The sequence below is a fragment of the Pleurodeles waltl genome, chromosome 1_2, assembly GCF_031143425.1.
Source record: "Pleurodeles waltl isolate 20211129_DDA chromosome 1_2, aPleWal1.hap1.20221129, whole genome shotgun sequence".
Taxonomy (NCBI): Eukaryota; Metazoa; Chordata; class Amphibia; order Caudata; family Salamandridae; genus Pleurodeles; species Pleurodeles waltl.
Window position 1 is genome coordinate 655,041,765 of NC_090437.1, and position 18,816 is coordinate 655,060,580.

Genomic DNA, 18,816 nt, shown 5'->3' on the forward strand with positions numbered 1-18,816 from the left:
GTGTCTGTGTTGGCCCTAGGCAGCAATTTGAACACCAGCGCAGGAGTAAAGGAGATAAATACACCATATCTTGTAAATATGGTGCATTTCTGCCCTTTGCTGAGCCGCCCTACGCCATGGGGTTTGTACATATGTCTCCAACCCCCCCCCCCCCCTCACAACCCCTCCAAGGTTTGTTGGTTGAGATATCATGGACAACTGTATGGATATATATAAAGTTTGTTCTTTATTTCCAGCTTGTCAGACATAGCAATTTTGTTTACAGGTATATCCTGTGAAAAGATTGGCAGAAGTAATTTCCTACTTAGCTACATTTGTAGGATTAAGTCTTTGAATGCCCAACTGAAAATATTTTGCATGAATTTCCTCATTTGTCTTTCATAGGCTTGTTGAAGAACGCACATCTTGAAGACTGAAAGGCAATCGCTCTTCTAGTTGGCAAGCTGTTCTTCCACTGATGTTCAGTAAGCTGGCTATGGGTGAAGAGTTTGAAGCAGTCTGAAGCAGATACCCTTCTGTTTAGTTTAAAAGGTGGATGATATCCTGGAGGAGAATGGTATTGGATATCAAGAACAACATTTTTGTTTCTCTAGAGCTTAATTCCACACTTCTGTCGTTTCTTACTAGTGTAAATTACACATGCTACTATTACCAGTTTTAATAGTATTTCATTTAGGTACCAGGCTGGAAACTGAGTCGATCTTTGCTGGATTGGAACTGGTGACCTTAAGAGCTTTGTAGAAGCCAGGTGTGTGTATTAATACTCTGCAGCTTGTGTGTTGAGTTCTTGGAGGAATTCAGTTAAATCCTCAATGAAATCAATGTAGGCTTTTTCTGGATACATCTCACATGGCAAACAATGTTCATTTCCGCCGGTTTCTGCATGTGTCTGTGAAAAAAAAAATGGCAAACTATCAAAGAGTCAGCACTACTCTATCAGAATTAATATTTGGACCAATTTCTGAAATGCATGTCTGGAAACATTGGTCAACAGGTTTACTCCTAAATTTGCAGTATATTTACAATTTTAAGTGACTAACAAAGAGGAGCAGGCATACAGGTATTCTACTTGTACATTTCTAGGAATAGTCCAATTCACAGCGTTTACTCATGCACATGGAAGTCTAATTTCCAAAATGACCCTTATTTCCTCCACAGGGAAAATAATTTTCCTTCTAGAGAACATCCTTTCACTAGGCTTCCATTAAGTAGGAAGCTGCCCCCTTGACTTTTCCACTCTAGCAAAGAACTAAGGGGCTGATTTAGATCTTGGCGGATGAGTTACTCAGTCACAACGGTGCCAGATAACCCATCTGCCAAAATATAAATCCCATTATATCATACTGGATTTATATTTCGGTGGATGGAATTTCTGTCAGCATTGTGACAGAGCAACTTGTTTGTCAAAATCTAAAATCTAAATCAGGCCCTTAGACTTGATGTTTAGAGAAGTAAATGTTCAGAGTGGGAAACTACTTGTATGTATAAGAATGCTCACAAACCTATGAGTAAGTGTATGTTTACCTCCTGTTGCTGGATGGCCCACCCTGAAAGGTCATTTTACGCCACTAAATTTACAGTGATGGAAATCCTATTCAACTAGAAGATTTTCCACTGCTGCAAGTCAAACTAGCAATTATAAAATTCCTCAAATCAGTACTCTGTGAATTAGGATGTGGAATTATTGATTGCAATTTTTCCAGTGCACCTCAAAACCACTTAGGTGTGCAAAAAATATGAATCAGACCCTCTGTTTTTACAATAAGGTAATGCTGACAACACACTCAATCTAATCAAGATGTCAAGATACCAAATGTAGTAAACCTAACAAATTAAATGTTTAACAAACCATCATGAACACACGGTAAACCTTATTTACTACCAAAAAGCACGATGGAATAAATAAACAAACTACTTACTGTTTAGTCCATTACCCCAATTTCAGCACTGAAAAGGTAGTGGAAGGTAAGCATCACCAACAACTTTATTAAAACGCCTGGGTCATACAAATGTTTTCTCATGACACACAGCCTTCACTGCCACATGTACAGGTCCTATTTGCACTTGTGGTAGTCAACCACTTTTCATACACCTGAAGTGGGTCAGCAAGGTAAAATCAGAAACCAATGGCTTATCAAGACAGGAATATGGGCTTCAGGGAAGAAACGAGTAAATGCCCTGACTCTTAATTTAGCTGCACTGGCCTCAACTTGTTTAGGGGGGGACACGATAGGAAGAAATGAGATCAAATCTTCAAGAAAAGCTCGGATTTGATAAAACAGCTTGGTAAATGGCCATCCCACTTCTACCAGCCAGAGAATAAAGCATATAGAAAGCTTGTTTTGTGGTTGCCTCCTGGGTCTCAGAGCTGGACCATGCTATAGCCAATCATCATGCTACTTTTGCGCTGATATAATGGGCACATAACTCTCAGTAGGTAGTAGCACTGAAAGAAATGAAAACAATCCAGCGATAGACTAGAGTTTTAGAAGTATGTCTGCCTGGCATTTGATAAATAATTCACTGTTCTGATTACTGCAGCATACTAGGGTCGGATTTACAAACAAATGCGAAGACACATGCAGGCTAGGTGAACGCCCGTGACATTTTTTGCGCTTCTCTCTATTTAGAAAAAAATCACAGGTACTCAAAAGGCAACTAAAACGCTTACAGTCCTTATGTCACATGCCAATCAGGACTAACACTATGCCTGTAGATTATCTAGAGCAAACAGCCCCAGATATAGTGTGAGGTTAAATGTTAGGTTAAATGCACATTTTCTTCATATGGAAATCGTTTTTTGCATGTGAATATCCCTTTATAAAACACACAGAAACACTGGGGTGTTAAAAATGATTTCCTACACGTAGGGGAGCAGTAACACCCATTTGCAGAAGGTCTAGGTTTATAAGTCTGAAATCACGACACCATTTCCCCGAAGAATAAAAGGTTGCAAAATTTCTCTATAAAGTTAGGCACTTGCTAAACTGGAAAAAACTTTAAGAACTTAGGGTCATATGTACGAACACTTTTTCCCATAGACATAGAATGGGTAAAAACCTTTACTACACCTGGCCCTTAACTTCTAAAGCAAACCATTTGAAAATCTAAACAGAAAAAAGCATGAAAATGTGGCTGCTAAATTCAGCAACTGTGAAATTCAAAGCACCGGGTGGTGAGATCACAACTAAGATGGATCAGAAAAAAAGAACCCTGGGTACCGCAGGCAATGCCAACAAGAGGTTCCTAAATGTGTCCTTGTGCCTTGAAAAGGGAGAAATGCAATAAGAAAAGGAAGAGTCTGTCATGGAGCTTCTGGGGCTGCTGGAATCTGAGTGCACACCAGAAAAGCAATGACTAAATTAAGGGCCTGCTTTGACGTCACAAAGGATTGAGGAAGCCAGCGCAACTCCAATGGCTAGCGCATAGATTCCCAGGTCTGCTACTTGAAGAGACATTTCATGCCGGAAGGGCACTGCGTTGGGAAGAAATATTTTAACTGATGATCCCAGGTGCCTAACTCAGTAGGATCAACCTCACCTCCTGCACGAGGCACTGCGATGCCTTGTCAGGAGTCTGCTCATTACTAGACATGTGACTTCTTATGACTCTGCTCTATCACTACTAGGCCTCCCTAAACTATTAGGACACCTCACTGGGAAGGACCTGTGTCACTAGGAAAGGCTGACATCACAAATCAGGGTAGACTTTTTCAGGATGGTCAGGTCACCTTTCCCCATCCTTGCAGAGCTTTTTTTATGGATCAAATCTGTTTATTATTTTAAACACTGAAATATGGACCAAACAAACATACAAATAAAGTAAACACATTAACAATGCTCCCCCTCAGCGGCCAGGTCATCCTCCTATCTCTCCTCCACTCCATCCCTCCACCCACCAGTCACAGCTCTCTGAAATCTCTCAATCAAGCATTCTAGTCAGGATTCAAGTCAGCCTCAGGACTCTCAAATAAGCTGGGCATGTCAACTCCGTAAATTCTGCAGATAGGATCTGTAGAAATGGCTTCCATAATTCACTCAATTCACCCATCCGCTGCTGCGAGGCCAGTGTGAGTTTCTCCATGGCAAGGATAAACCAAAGCTTCTGGAGCCACGCATTATGCGTCGGGACCCTATCCGTACCCAACATGGTTAGGATCAGCTGTAGGGCTGCGTTAAGTGCCAGAGCCATCTGTCTCCCCCTCAACGACCTCAAGGGAAAGGTAAGGGGATTAGGCAGCCCCAGCAAGATGTATGATGGAAATCTGGGGATCTTAGTGTGGAACGCCATGTCAATCTCATCAATAATGCCCTCCCAATAGCGATGAAGTTTGGGACAATGCCAGAGCAGATGCACAAGTGTACCCGTGCCTCCGCACCCTCTCCAACATAGGTCAGATTTAACAGGGTCCCATGCTTGTATACGTGCTGGAGTGTAATACCAATAGGAGGCCACCTTATATGACGTCTCCGTCCCGCTGCGTTATATGCTGTGTGATGTATTCTGTAAAAAATACTGTCCCATTCCTCATCCAAGAACTCCCTCTCCAACTCCCTCTCCCATTGCAACTGACCTCTAGTCCTAGGCGGGCGCCGTTCCCCCTGCAAAAGTCGATAAAGTTCAGAGATGACTCCTTTATCATCTCTCTTTAACAGGAGCCATTTCTTGAATGGCGTAAGAGGTCTATCTATTAACGCTCTGTTCGCCGGCTGCAAAACCCAGTGCCGTATCTGATAGTACATCAATCTATCTGCCTCCGTCAAGCCATACGCTTCCCTCATCTTTTCAAAGGACATGACCCCTTGTTCGTCAAAGAGACCTCCCACCCTCTTACAGCCCCCCTTGTACCAGCGTCTCAGACCCTCCAGCCGAAGTCCAGGCTCAAAGTCAGGGTTTGCGCCTAGGGGGGGGTCATCGGGGATGGAAAGGACGTCAACCCGGATCGACAGGCCACTGTGTCCCATGTGCGCAGCGTAACCCCCGTGACTGGGGAGGAATAAAGTCCGGCTGCCCTATGCCGGCGTCGAAGCCAAGGCTCCTTCCATATTTGCGAGCCCGCTACTGCCTGGTCCATGAAGCACCAGTGTTTCTCAGTGAGCGGGCGATTCCACTCCAAAAGAAAGCGCAGCTGAGTCGCCTGAAAGTATCGCTGAAGGCAAGGGATTGCCAAACCTCCCCCACTCTTGGGACGGTATAGAACCCGTCGCGATAGCCGCGCCGGCCGCCCCTCCCATATAAACTTCAGAATCGCCGATTGGAGAGTGGCTATCGTTCTCGGAGGCGGATTCAGCGGAAGCACCTGAAACACATAAAGGATGCGTGGCAAGACTGTCATCCTCACCGCCGCCACTCTGCCCATCCAAGACAGTTTATGCCTCGTCCATGATTCCAAGTCCTGCTGAACCTCACGAACCAGCGTCGTATAATTCAAGCTCGCTGTCTTAGTGGCCGAGGTCGCTAGCTCAACTCCTAAATAGGGGAGACTCGAGGACGACCAGATAAAGGGGTAGCTAGCTCTCAGATCTGCCTCATGATCCGGTCTCACCGACAAACCGAGAACCTGAGACTTCTGCATATCAACCCGATATCCCGAGACCTGACCAAACTCGACTAATATCTCCATAAGCACTGGCAGTGAGGTCGCGGGCTCCACCAGAGTAAGGATCACATCATCTGCGTAGAGGGTGATGAGATGGTGGTCTCCGCCAAACTTCACACCTGAAACCAAGGGACTGTCCCGCAACCTCTGCGCAAGGGGCTCCATAAACAGCGCAAATAGAAGGGGAGAAAGCGGGCATCCCTGTCTGGTCCCACGTCCCACCAGGAAGGGCAGGGAAAGCACCCCATTAACTCGAACCGCCGCCCTGGGAGACCGATAAATGCAACTGATCCAGGACCTGAAAGCAGGGCCCAGACCAAATCGCTCCAACACCTTAAAGAGATAGGGCCAATGAACCCTATCAAATGCTTTTTCAGCATCGATAGAGAGGAAAAGCACCTCCCTGCGGGAGCGATCCGTTTTATCCAACAGGTGCAGGAGCCGCTTCGTATTGTCACCGCATTGTCGGTTTGGTATAAAACCGGATTGATCCGGATCAATAAGACCCGCATACAGAAATTAAGGTGGGAAGCAAGAATGCCAGTGAACAACTTGGCATCTATATTCAGGAGCGAGATCGGCCTATATGAGGCACATTCCTCTGGGTTTATGTATAACTACAATAGTAGCGTCCAACATACTAGGTGTCAGAGCTCCTGTCATCCGAAAAGAGATGAAAAGGCGCACCAGAAGCGGAGCGAGTTCCACGCAGAAAGTCTTATAGAATAAGGCTGTGAACCCATCAGGACCAGGGGACTTCCCAACTTTTAGTCGAGAAATTGCCAATATAACCTCTTCCAACCTTATCGGCTGGTCCAACAGAGACGCCTCCTTCTCACCAAGGGGCGTAATTGCTACGCCCTCTAAGAATGAATCCAATGCCGCAGCATCTCCCTCAGCAGCCGCGTATAAGCCCCGGTGGAATTCCGCAAAAGCCTCTGCTATCTGATCGCTCGTACCCGCCTCCATTCCAGAAGGGGAATGGATCAGTTTTTATCACAGACGCTGCACGCTGTGCTCGGAACCGGTGTGCCAGTAGCTTTCCACACCTATTGCTCCCAACATAGAATTTGTGCTTAAGTCTCGCTATCGCATACTCCGCTCTATCCCAGTCCAGCCTCTTCAGCTGTTGCCTCACCTTCTCTAATTCCCGCCAGATTCGAGGCGCACCAGTAGCCCTGTGGGAGAGCTCCAGCACAGCCACCCTCTGCTCCAGCTCCTCCCTTATCTCTCTCCTTGCCTTATTATCTCTTGCGGACAGTGCCTTCACCTCGCCCCGCACCACTGCCTTCATAGCCTCCCATACTATCTCCGTTGAAGTGCTACCATCATCATTAAAGCTAAGGTAGTCCGCGATTGCGCGTCGAAGTGACTCTACTGTTGTCTCACTCTGGAGCAGGGAATCTCTAAGACGCCAGCTCGGAGTACCCACCAGGCCCACCCCCACAGTAACCTCCACTGTAATTGGGGCGTGATCGGCCAAGGCTCTGGGCTCAATCGTGGCCTCCCTGACCCGGGAGACAAATTCCTGCGAGGCCAGGAAAAGATCAAGCCGAGCGTATGTCTTGGTTGCAGCAGAGTAAAAGGAGTAAACCCGGAGCATAGGATGCAACTTTCTCCAGACATCCTCCAGCCCACAATCAGCCAGCCACTGACGCCCGCCTCCGATAAGGCCCCCGCTTGTCCATAGCGTTGGCCTGAGCGGTCAAGCTCGTTGTCCATCACCAAGTTAAAATCTCCTCCTACCAAAATAGCACTATCTGGTGAGCTAAGAGTTGGGGAGATCAACTGTCTCAGGAATGCCTCCTGTTGGGCATTCGGAGCATAAAGAGAAGCGATGGTGAAAGAGAAGGCCCCAAATCTTATTCTAATGGCCAGGAATCTGCCCTGTACTTCATGTATCCTCCCCACTATCTCCCCAGAGAAGGTCCTGGAAAGCAATATTGCCACCCCTGCATGTTTTGTAGTTGCTGAGGACCAAATCTGCCTAGGAAACCACCTTGAGCGCATGCGATATGTGTCCTCATGCAATAAGTGTGTCTCCTGCAATAAACATATGTGACACCCAGAATTCTCCAGACCTGACAGAATCGCTAATCGCTTAGTCGGATTATTCAGCCCACGGACATTTAAACTAAGACACCTAACCGTCATACAGCATGGGAAAACAATTGTTCAGGTGGGGAGGGGCTCCACGGAGGGGGCGGGATCCAGAGCAGGACCGCTGCCGCTCCAACTCACATAGCCAAACCTCCGATACCATCCGTGACCAAGCTCGTAGGGAAGCATTCAAACAGATAACCAAAATGCACAACGGGTGCTCATACCAAAAAAGTCCTCTCTCACACATCCTAAGAGGTAAAAGTCTCAACTGGGCTGTAGAACCACACATATTCCTCCACCGAGTCCGCCGGCTCCGCCGCCCAGACCCTCTTCATTCAGCCATAAGACTGTGGCAAGCGGCGCCCAGCCGACCAGCAGGCCCCCCCCACTCTTCGTTTAGGCACTTGTCCCAGCTGCCACACTGCTCACTGCCGACTGACGCTCCGAGATCTGCTCCAACGCAGTTGGGCGTTGCTGTTTCTTTCTTCTTTCCTTCCTCTGCCAGCGCGGGCGGTCGCCGCCAATTGGACCCAACTTCGAACCCAAAGCAGGGGCGTATTCCTCCAAGCCTGGGATCTGGTTAGCCTCCGATATTTATTTCACCTGGCAAAGCTGATCCTCCAAGGAAAAACAAGGCGGAACGGGTGGCCACACGAGTAGGACACCGCCCGCTCACGCAGGTGTTCTGTGATGGGTTTAAACTCACGGCGCCTTTGCAAAGTCCAAACCGAAAGGTCCTGGTATAGTTGAAGCTGATGTCCTCTAAAAAGGACCTGTGGAAGATTGAGCGCCTTTTGCAGTATGCTTTCTTTCAGCCCAAAATTATGGACACATGCCAATATGTCTGGCGGGCAATCCCCAACTCCACCAGGTCAGCCCACACGGTAGACTCTTTAGAGGGTGATCTCTCGGGGCTCCTCAAGTTCTAAGACCGAGCGAAACAACGCCATCACAAAGCCTCCAATGTCCTCCTTCTCCGCCCCGGACGGCACTCTGATGCGGATGTTATGTCTGCGCAACTGATTCTCCAGGTCCTCCACCGTCATCTGTAGGAGATCCTGTTGCTCCCGCAGGCGTACAACCTCCTGCTGCAGGTCCGCCACCTCCTTGCCGCGGGCAATTTCACCATCCTCGACCTTCGTCATCCGCTCACCCAGGGATGAAAGCTCAACTCTCAACTCCTTCACCTCATGAGATATGTCTTTGCGGAGTGCCTGGAGGTCACTCCTGAGTGATTCAAATAAGGAGGTAAGAAAGCCCTTAGTAACTGGAGCTGCCTCATCCTCTGTCACCTCCCTCACTGTCTCTGGAGTCCTCGTGGTCGGCGGCTCCTCCGGAGCCCCTCCTGGCACCTGGCGCCCTCCGGTCAGCATATCTTGCCCCGTCCGGTCCCGCTTAGGCTTGGAGGTCGCCATCCCCTCTGCCCACTAACTGCAGGTACACAAATATCTCAGTCTGGCCTCTTCGCAGTGTCACTGTAGGCCAAATCTTCAGGCCTCAAACTCTCATCCAGGACATCAACCTTCCATCTCAGGATAGGCCATGGGCCTCCTCACGGCAACGCTCACCTCTGCTCTGGGTATGGCCCTCACGTGCCGCCTGCACCACTGGACTGCCACACTGGTCCACTTCGCCACTCAGGGACCTCAGCACCAGCTCCAATTGACCGCTAGGCCCACCGATCCGCTCACTCTCCTCTTTGGGGTCCCCCCGGAAGGGCCCAGCACGAATGCCCCGGCCATCACCAGGGCCCCGGCTCCAGGTCTTCACCAGGCCACACCTCACCGCGGGGGCACAGCTCCCTCCAAGGGCGCCGCCGCACCCTCGGCACCCAGCCAGCAGTCTATCGGGCCCGGGCTCGCAACAACGAATAGCCAGCGGCCCTCCGCACCCCTCAGCCGGCGCTTCCGGGTCCGCGCACTCGCCCGCCGCAGCCTCTCGGTCCTCGGGCTCACACCGAGCCCGCGATGTCCCCTCCGATCCCAGGCGTCACGGCAGGGCACCACCGGCCGGCCAGCCCCGCGTCCACAAAGCAAATTAAGGGCCCAGTCGGCAGAGCTCGGAGCAACGCGTCCGCTCACGCCGCCATCTTGGCCACGCCCCTTGCAGAGCATTTTAACCTGCATAAAGGACAGTTTCTGATTCATGGTCTGCTGCAGCATATCCTTCAAATGAACTGGTCCATAGCCGATAGTGAACCTCCTACCCGTGCCCTTTTACATCCCATTCTACAATAGATAATGGTTGACAATTTGTCATCATATGTAGCAAGACACTGGTTTCTTGATAATATTACTGAGTCCCTAACCATGGCCACTGCTCCAGAACACTTGTTTGATGGTAGATGCTGACATGATGATCACTCAAAAAACAACAAGCCTCTTCCTTGTCCCTCAGTTGATTTGCTCCTAGCTTTATGGGGACCTGTTAGATCTAGGCTTCCTCTTGATTTACAATCCTTTTTTCATGGTTATATTGTCCATCTGGTTGATTCAGATAGGCCCCTGATCCTTTTTACAGGTGCTACATCAAGCCATAAACGTTTCCCAGCATACACAGACTTTTTAGAATGGGGCCTGGTTGCTAGAATGACATCCACAAGTTAGGGAGCAAGATTGGATATAGTTAATGGCTGCTGCTCAATCACTATGCATGGGGTGTAGATAGTGCAGGGCTGAATGCAAGATCATGCCCTGCCCCAGTGACAGAAGGTCCTCCAGACTGCTTTATCAGAGGACAAATGCACAGGCCAGTTCCAGGTAAAACACTCTCCTAGCCCACTCCAGAGCCATTAGGGTGACTTGTGCCCACGCATTCCTGATCTTCTTCTGAACGCAGGGCAGGAGAGGTAGTGGTGGTAAAGCAGAAGGGAGTCCTGTGCTCCACTCAAAGCAGAATGCATCTCCGAGTGAAAGCCTCCTTCAGAGCTCCAGATGGCAAAAGTGTGGACATTGCACATTCTCGGCGGTGGTGAAAAGATCGAGCCATTGTACTCCACATTGCTGGAAGACACCTTGCAATGTAACCGCCATTCACGGTCAACTAGACCATGGTCTGCTAGATGTTTCCAGCTGAGTTTGTCTACCATGGCATTTGAAGATCCTTCCTGGTGATGTACAATCAGAGAAATACCCTGATGATTCAGCCAGTTCCAGAGGCGCTGGTCCGATGGGGAGACAGGCCTCTGCCAGACACCAGAGTCCTCTGATCACCACCTCTCCCTGATAACTTCCCCAATCCAGTATTTGCCAACACTGTCAGCTCTGAGTGGGGTAGAGGGAGATGTACGTCACTGGTTCAGAAGACGTAGATCAGCCACCACTGCAGATCTTTTGCAGTCTCATCCAACACTTGGATGGAATCCACAGCCACCCTCACTCAGTTACCAACATGAGGCTGAAACATTGGGATCACAGCCTAAATGTCCTGGACTCTGATCCGCAGGGAAGGCCTGGTAAAGCACCATTTTCAGAATGGTTTTGATTTAAGGGAGCCTTTATGAAGGAGTCCGGTGTGACTTCGGCATGTTGATTGTGAACCTCAATGATGTAAGGAGGTTCACCATCGCGTGGAGAAGGACCACAACAGACTGTGGTGAAACTGTCTCAAACAGCCAGTCGTCGAGGTAGGGGAAGACTGGTACACCTGATATCTGGAGTTATACTGCAACCACTGCCATCACCTTTGTGAACACCTGAGGGGCAATGGTGAGGCTTAAGAAAGAGCGAGGCAAAATTAAAATGCTCACAGCCCACCTTGAACAGTAAGTAGCGCCCGAGGGCCTGCAGGACAGAAACATGGAAATAGACATCCTGCATCTCCAATGCCATCACTCAACATCCTGGATCCATGGTAGTTAGAATCTGGGCCGGAATTTGTTCACCCACAAGGAGAAATTGAAAGGTTGGTGATCTAAAACAGGACAAAGGCTTCCAACCTTTTTTCAGGGCTAGAAAATTACAGGAGTAACACCTAGTTCCTAATCAAGGCTTCTTTCCCCAAAAGTTTCTGCGCTTCCTGCAGCAATATGAACAAATTTTCTTCCAAAAGCCGCTCTTGTGTACGCAGAGTAGAAATTGGGACGGAAAAGAATGGAAGGGCACAGACCCGCTGGACTATCTGCAGGATCCGCCCCTGTCTGATGGTATGGCCAGCCACCTGTGGAGAAAATGACTGGTACTGCCTACCACAGGGTGGCCTTGATGCTGCCTGTAAGTAAAGCGCCTAGCAATGTCTTGATAGGGATACAATTTTTGGGGATACAGCTGAGTGTGCAGCGAGACAAAGGGAACATGAATTGTCTCTACTCTTTTTAAGAACTCAAGAGTGGAGTCAACATTCTTGCCAAATAGGTGAGACACATTCAAAAGGCATATATATGAGCACTGCACGTCACCCGAGAAGCCAGTGGGTATCGTCCATGCATGGAGCACCACACTAGTTTCAACTGCTCTGTCCTGTCTATACAGTTGGTTGTGTTCAAGCCTGATCATACGACATATTTGGCTGTGTCCTGGCCATCCTGAATGGTCTATGACAAGTTGGCATGGACTTCCTCTAGGACAGTTGGCAAGATCTCTGGGACCATGACCCATAATGCATTTGATTACCTGCCCAGAAAACAGCTGACCAACTGACTCACTATCAAGGCTCGATGATGAAAACATCCTCTTTCTGAATGCCTCATCCTTTTCCACTCTCTGTCTGGGGTGCCCTAGGAAAAGAACTGGAATGACTCGGTTAGTAGCTGCCCAAACTATCAGGCACCTAGGAGTAGGATGCTGCATCATGAAGGCAGGGTCACACTGGAGGGAGTATATAGCATAGTGCCACTTAATAGTTCATAGGTGAGCAGGAGCCGGGTTTAGTCCCAAGTTCTCATTAGGGTGTCAATCAGGGCTTTGCGGAATAGCAGCAAAGATGCAGATAGGGTCTGTCTGGGTTGTAACACTTCGGTGAGGACACTGATTTTCACCTCAACAGATGGTAATTGCAAATCAAGGTCTTCAAATGCTTTTCTGATGACTACAATGTATAAAGAACACTGAAAGCAGGCTTGTCCTTTAAGTCCTGCGTGGGACACAACTGCAATGCAGCAGTCCTATTTCTTTTTCTATCCTTGTGACACAGTCCTTCTTCTCTTCCAATGCTTTAAGAAGCCTGAAGCCTGCAGCCACACTTAATCTCCGGCAATCAGGAAGTCAGGACCTCCCTGCCACGCCTCCAAGTCGTCCGTCTGAATCCAGTATGCAGCGACCTTAGGCTCTGGGAAACAGGAAGTCAGGATCTCCCTGCCACACCTCTAAGTCCTTCGATCTATCGATTTAGTCTGTGTTTGTTCTCGCACAGCGTTGGAGTAAGAAGGAGAACCCTTGTAGTTCCAGTGGTGTCACCAGGATATTACATATTTAGCGGGATGCGCTAAAGACTCAAGAGGGACTACATATCCCAAGCTGCTTTGAGGCCCCAGGAGGCGGCCATTTTCACCTACACCCACTTGACACCAACGAGCGCTATAAAGCGCGTGGGGGCACCTTGCTGCGCAGGACGCGCTAAAGACTTGAGAGGGACTTCATATCCCAAGCTGCTTTGAGGTCCCAGGAGGCGGCCATTTTCACCTGCACCTGCACCCACTTGACACCAACGAGCACTATAAAGCGCGTGGGGGCACCTCGCTGCGTGGGACGCACTAAAGGCTCGAGAGGGACTACATATCCCAAGCTGCTTTGAGGCCCCAGGAGGCGGACATTTTCACTTGCACCTGCACCCAATTGACACCAACGAGCGCTATAAAGCGCGTGGGGACACCTCGCTGCACGGGACGCGTGCGGGCCGCGCCCAGGCAAAGCCCGGGCCAAGGGCAGGCCCGTCCATGCCTGTCGGAGCCCAGAAGAGGCTGGGCTGGGCCACCCCCCTAACATTGACCATTCAAGTAGGCGTCATTGATTTTAGCTCTATGCGCTATTGCCAATACTGTGCCATCCCGTAGGTTGCACCATTATACTGATACTCTGCAGAACATGTTACCACCAATAAAACGTCCCAGATGGGTAAAAGGAAAGCAATAGAGGCTGGGGCAGGGGCTGTGCTAAAAGCTAAGCGAAAAAGACATAAGCATTCAGCTAGTAACTGCGTTATGGAGAGAATTGACTCTCTTTTGGGTGAATGCAAGGACATTTTAACTACTCCTCAGGGAAATAATTCTAACGGTACTGGGGGGGGAGCACTCCCCAACCAATAGGAGGGCTGGCCCAAAGAAAATTGCTGAGATTTTCGTGAAACTTGGGCAACAAGACACAGCCAATACAGGACAGGGAGAGGGCAGGAATGTTATCACCCACACTGCTCCATCTCTAGTGAAAGAGCTACCACTGGGCTCTAACGATTTCATCCAGTGCAGCAACCACTTTAATCCATTAATTGACGCCCCAGAATCACATGATGACATCGACCCAGGTGTCAGGGTGGATGGGCTAGCAGCCGCAAGCACACACTCAACTCACATTAACCCACAGCACATTCAATGCATACAAGATTTAAAAAGGGAAGTACTAGAACTTAAGCTCATGGTTAACTCCTTAATTGCAGTAGTAAAACAGTTAACTCTTGCAGATGACACGGCCACCATGAACCTTACCCAAAGCCCAACCCTACCAGGCACCATGACGAATCTGCCCTTTCTTTCAGCACCCAGCTGTGATGGCCTCCTCCCAGTTGGTGCTAAAACTAAGAACTTACTCCAGCCTCCTTTGCACAACAGTTTAGGCGCAGGAAATACACTAGACGACCATCACAAAATCCCCAAACTGATGAGCAATACTGCCCCAAAATACTCTGCACAGCCTGCCATTAATTGGTCTCAATCAGGTAATGTAGTTCTAATGGTCAACGTTCCCAAGTTAAACACATCGACACATAAGGAAGTGGCAGACTATTAAAAACAAGGCAATCCATTGGATTTGCCATGTAAGAGGCTGTTGCTCTGTAATACGCAAGGACATAATCAATGTAGCAAGATGGCCAGACCCGGGAACACATTTTGACATTTTAGAACTGACACTCAAGGACGGGACCATGGTGGACAATTTGGTGGCCCTAGATGAAAGAACAAGCCCACCTGCACATTCGCGCATCCAGTTCAAATACCCTAGGCCACCTATGCACTACGGGGATTGTCCGAGCTACTGCCAAGCAAAAAATGTATCTACCCTTGGCGAGAACGATTGACTTAAAGCTTCATCTAAAATCTATCCTGAAAAACCACGCAACCAACTAATATCAATCACCCCCAGGTCTGCAGCAATCCCTAACACTGCCAGTGCAAGTATTCTCTCTCCCATTCATGACATACTCCCCAAGACCTTTGACAGTTTACTGTGCAAATATGACAATACTGCATCTTTGATCTTGCAGGAATACTGCCCACCAAATCAAGAACCGATAGCTAAGCCTGCAAGCACTTCCCTCACCAGGGCCAGGTCAGCTCCATTAGAGGAATATCACCACTCACCCCAGGTCCCACTGACCAACATTGGTATTGATCCACTTCTTCCCACTCAACCACACCTGCCAAATCAACCTCTGGCAGCTAATCATGCAAATACCAGGCATCTAGACAGGCTAGCTCAACCACTCACTGGGGTACGACTTGTCTCATGGAACGTGGCAGGTTTGAAATCTATTCTCCCTCTTCCATCCTTCACCTCTTTTATTGATGAACATGACATATGTCTTCTTCAAGAGACATGGTCAACCGATGCATTTTTTCTAACAGGTTATTCAAACTTTCACATCCCTGCCATGCCCAGTACTAGAGGCAGGCCTTCAGGGGGCTTGACCATTTGGATCAGAACATCACTTAACTGTCATATATTACAGCTACCCACCGATTCTCCCGACCTGTTAGGTCTTCGTCTATCATTCGGGCCTGACACTGTTGTGAACATTTTTAATATCTACACCCGAGGGGTCAGGGGGGGTCAAGTCTCCAAAACCCTTTGTGTCCTGGCAGCCCTTTTGCAAAACTGCCCCCGCCATCATAAAACCATTGTGGCAGGTGACCTCAATGTCACATTCGAACCTCTAGACTGGGATGATCTCAGGTCCACAGACGAGGAGGATCGAGCTTGGTCTATCCCCGCCCTGTCCATTCCACCCATCAAGAGATGGACGCAGGTCGCTGTCCAAGTTAAGTCACTGACCATGGAATTTGGGCTCAGGGCGTTAAATGGCAGAACCAAATCAGATGCCAAAGGCCATCACGCATTCAACAAAACCAACCACACCAGCAGAATAGACTACTGTCTATTCGACATAAGATTATGGCCCCTAGTCATCGATATGACGATTGTTGAAAGAACTGAAAGTGATCATAATCCTCTCTCTGTTCACACGTTAGATTTGGGCAACCTCTCTCCTACCATTAACTCCTCAGTAGCAGCACCAGAGGGTATTAGCCTGGTTAACGACAAACGAAACCTAAAGTGGGACAAGATTGCGGCTCGGCCCGCACTCGTCAACGCAGCCAATAACACCCTAAAGACTACATTAATGAACCTAGAGGTGGGTCCCGCAATCCCGTATAAGGAAATAAGCTTAATCCACACCTCATGCTTCAGGGATACTGCAGCCCACTTCTCAGTATCCACAGCCCATGATGGCAAGAGACCCATAGGTAGGCACCGCTGGTTCAATAAAATGTGTTGGTCCCTAAATAAGCCCTTAATCCAAGCTATTAAATCCAAGGATGCCACCGCCATCCGCCTAGCTAGAAAGTCCTACAAGTCAGCCATATGCAAAGCCAAGTGTGACCTAGATGATAAGTGGTGGACAGCACTTAGTGATGCTGTGCAAGAGAGGAAATTTAGTCTGTTCTGGTCACTGGCAGCGCGAGGCCCAGAAAGCAGTGGATTGGACATTACAACCAACATCGCCCCGAAGGACTGGGTAGATCATTTTAGCAGGCTGTACTCCCATGACCATGATAGCCCCACTCCTGTTCGCATGGACCCCTGCCTAAACACTTCTTTAGCACCCACCACTGAAGTACCCCAGTTGTTCTCTCAAAGTGACATAACTTACTCCCTAGGCACCATAAAACGCGTCAGGGCCCCTGGCTCGGATGGTGTCCCAGCAGACCTGTTCTCAACCGATATAGCATCTTGGTCAAGATACCTTACCATCATAGCGAACGCAATAGCATCTGGGGGCGCCTATCCACGAGTCCTGGAAAGGGGCTATTGTTATCCCAATATTTAAAAAGGGCGACAGATCACTCCCCTGCAACTATAGACCACTTAGTCTAATTGACTGTGTGCAAAAAGTCTTCTGCCACTGCCTCTTAGGAAAGATTGAAGACTGGCTGACCGAACATGATATCCTTAGTCCCCTCCAAGCCGGTTTTCGGTAGAAAATATCTAACACTGATCAAGCCCTCAGGTTCCTATTTTTATACTGGAAAACAGTGCTCATTGATAAAGGGAGCCTTTATTTAGCTTTTGTGGATCTAAAGTCTGCTTTTGACCTAGTACCTCGCAACAAGCTATGGGACACTCTCTCCCGAATGGGAGTCCAGGAGCATATCCTAGCAATATTGATACGGCTCCACGAGGACAACTACGCCTGAGTTAGGAGGGACAACAAGGGGCAACTAACTGATAGAATCCATGTATCAAGGGGTGTGCGGCAAGGGTGTGTCCTTGCCCTGACCCTCTTCTCTCTGTATATCAAGGAAATTGTCCCTTCCCTGCTTAGAGTGGAGGCTGACGCACCATCACTTGGCACACAAAAAATCCCTGTCTTGCTCTTTGCGGATGATACTCTCTTGATATCCAAAACCCCTAGTGGACTAAGGAAACTCCTCACGTGCTTTGAGAAATTCTGCCTCTAAAACAAAACTAATGACCCTTAATCCCCATAGATCTTTTAGAGGGAAGTTTACACTAGAGGGCACCACACTTGAGAAGGTGGGCATTTTAAGCTACCTGGGTATAACATTGACTGAAAGCATGTCTTGGAAATCACACATAGGAAAGCAAGCCTTAAAACTAAAGTAAACAACAGGGGTACTATAAAAAAACTTTCACCTCTCACACACAAAACCAATTCGCCAAGCAATACAGATATACGAAGCCCAGGCTGTGACCTCAGAACTTTATGGGACTGAACTATGGGGTTATGCTAAAATCCAAGACATAACCATCGCTGAGAATAACTTCCTGACAAACCTTGTGTCCCTTCCACCAAGCACCCCACTGTTCCCCCTTTTTAAGGATCTTGGCATAAAACGCATCGGTCATAAAGCCCGCCTACGCCCTCTGCTGAATTGGCGGCGTCTCTGGACTACTCCAGAGCTTGAAACCTTTACTGAAGCCCTGCAGGTTATTTTAAAAGCTGATCCTCTCCACAGAATCCCCTGGCTACGATACATCAAGGGGTCATTTTACTCACTCGGGCTCAGTGAACTCTGGAATTCATCAACCACCTCCGTCTTTCCCTCGAAAAGTGAACTAAAGAAACTATATTGGCAAATGGCAGATCACGAAGATATAGGGGCCGCACTTCACACTACATTATCTTGTGACTTTAACTTAAAAGCGACATCCAAGTATGAGGCTTTTTGGGACATAATCACAGTCCCAAGGGAAGGAAACTGTACGTTCAGCTCCGCATTGGAACACTACCATTAAGACTTTTCACCAGCCGCTGGTCACAAAAAAGAATCAACCGCCTGTCCAGCCTGCAAAGCCCCCGTTGAGAATCTCCCTCACGTCCTTTTTGTCTGCCCCGCGTACACTGCCTCACGTAGGAAATGGCTGGCCCCGGCATGCAGACTGCTGGGAGTCCGCAGCTCTGAAATAGCCCTGCGAATCCTCAGATCAGACACTAGGCCAAGGCTAGTGATCGCCGTTGCCAAGTTCCTCGGAGCTAGCTGGTTTGTCAGAGGGAAATTTTTATCTGTTTAATGATTTCAACAAGACTGTCCCATCGCATTGTGTGAGTTTATTTTATCTTTATTCCATTTTTATCATTATATGTATTGTTATATTTATTACCTTGTGTATTTATCGGTATTTATCGGTATTTATTGCTGCTATGCGCTTTTATGGCTCTTG

General features: G+C 48.4%; 1 protein-coding gene across 5 annotated transcripts in view; it reads right to left on the minus strand.

The window, feature by feature from the left end:
- Positions 1 to 203: 203 nt before the first annotated feature.
- Positions 204 to 18,816, minus strand: part of IL15 (interleukin 15) — a 438,031-nt gene continuing 419,418 nt past the window's right edge. For all 5 annotated transcript variants that reach the window (XM_069242573.1, XM_069242574.1, XM_069242572.1 and 2 more), the window contains one exon: positions 204 to 889. In XM_069242573.1, coding sequence (XP_069098674.1) covers positions 758 to 889 — 132 coding nt within the window. In that variant the 3' untranslated portion in view covers positions 204 to 757. The remainder of the gene's footprint in view (positions 890 to 18,816) is intronic.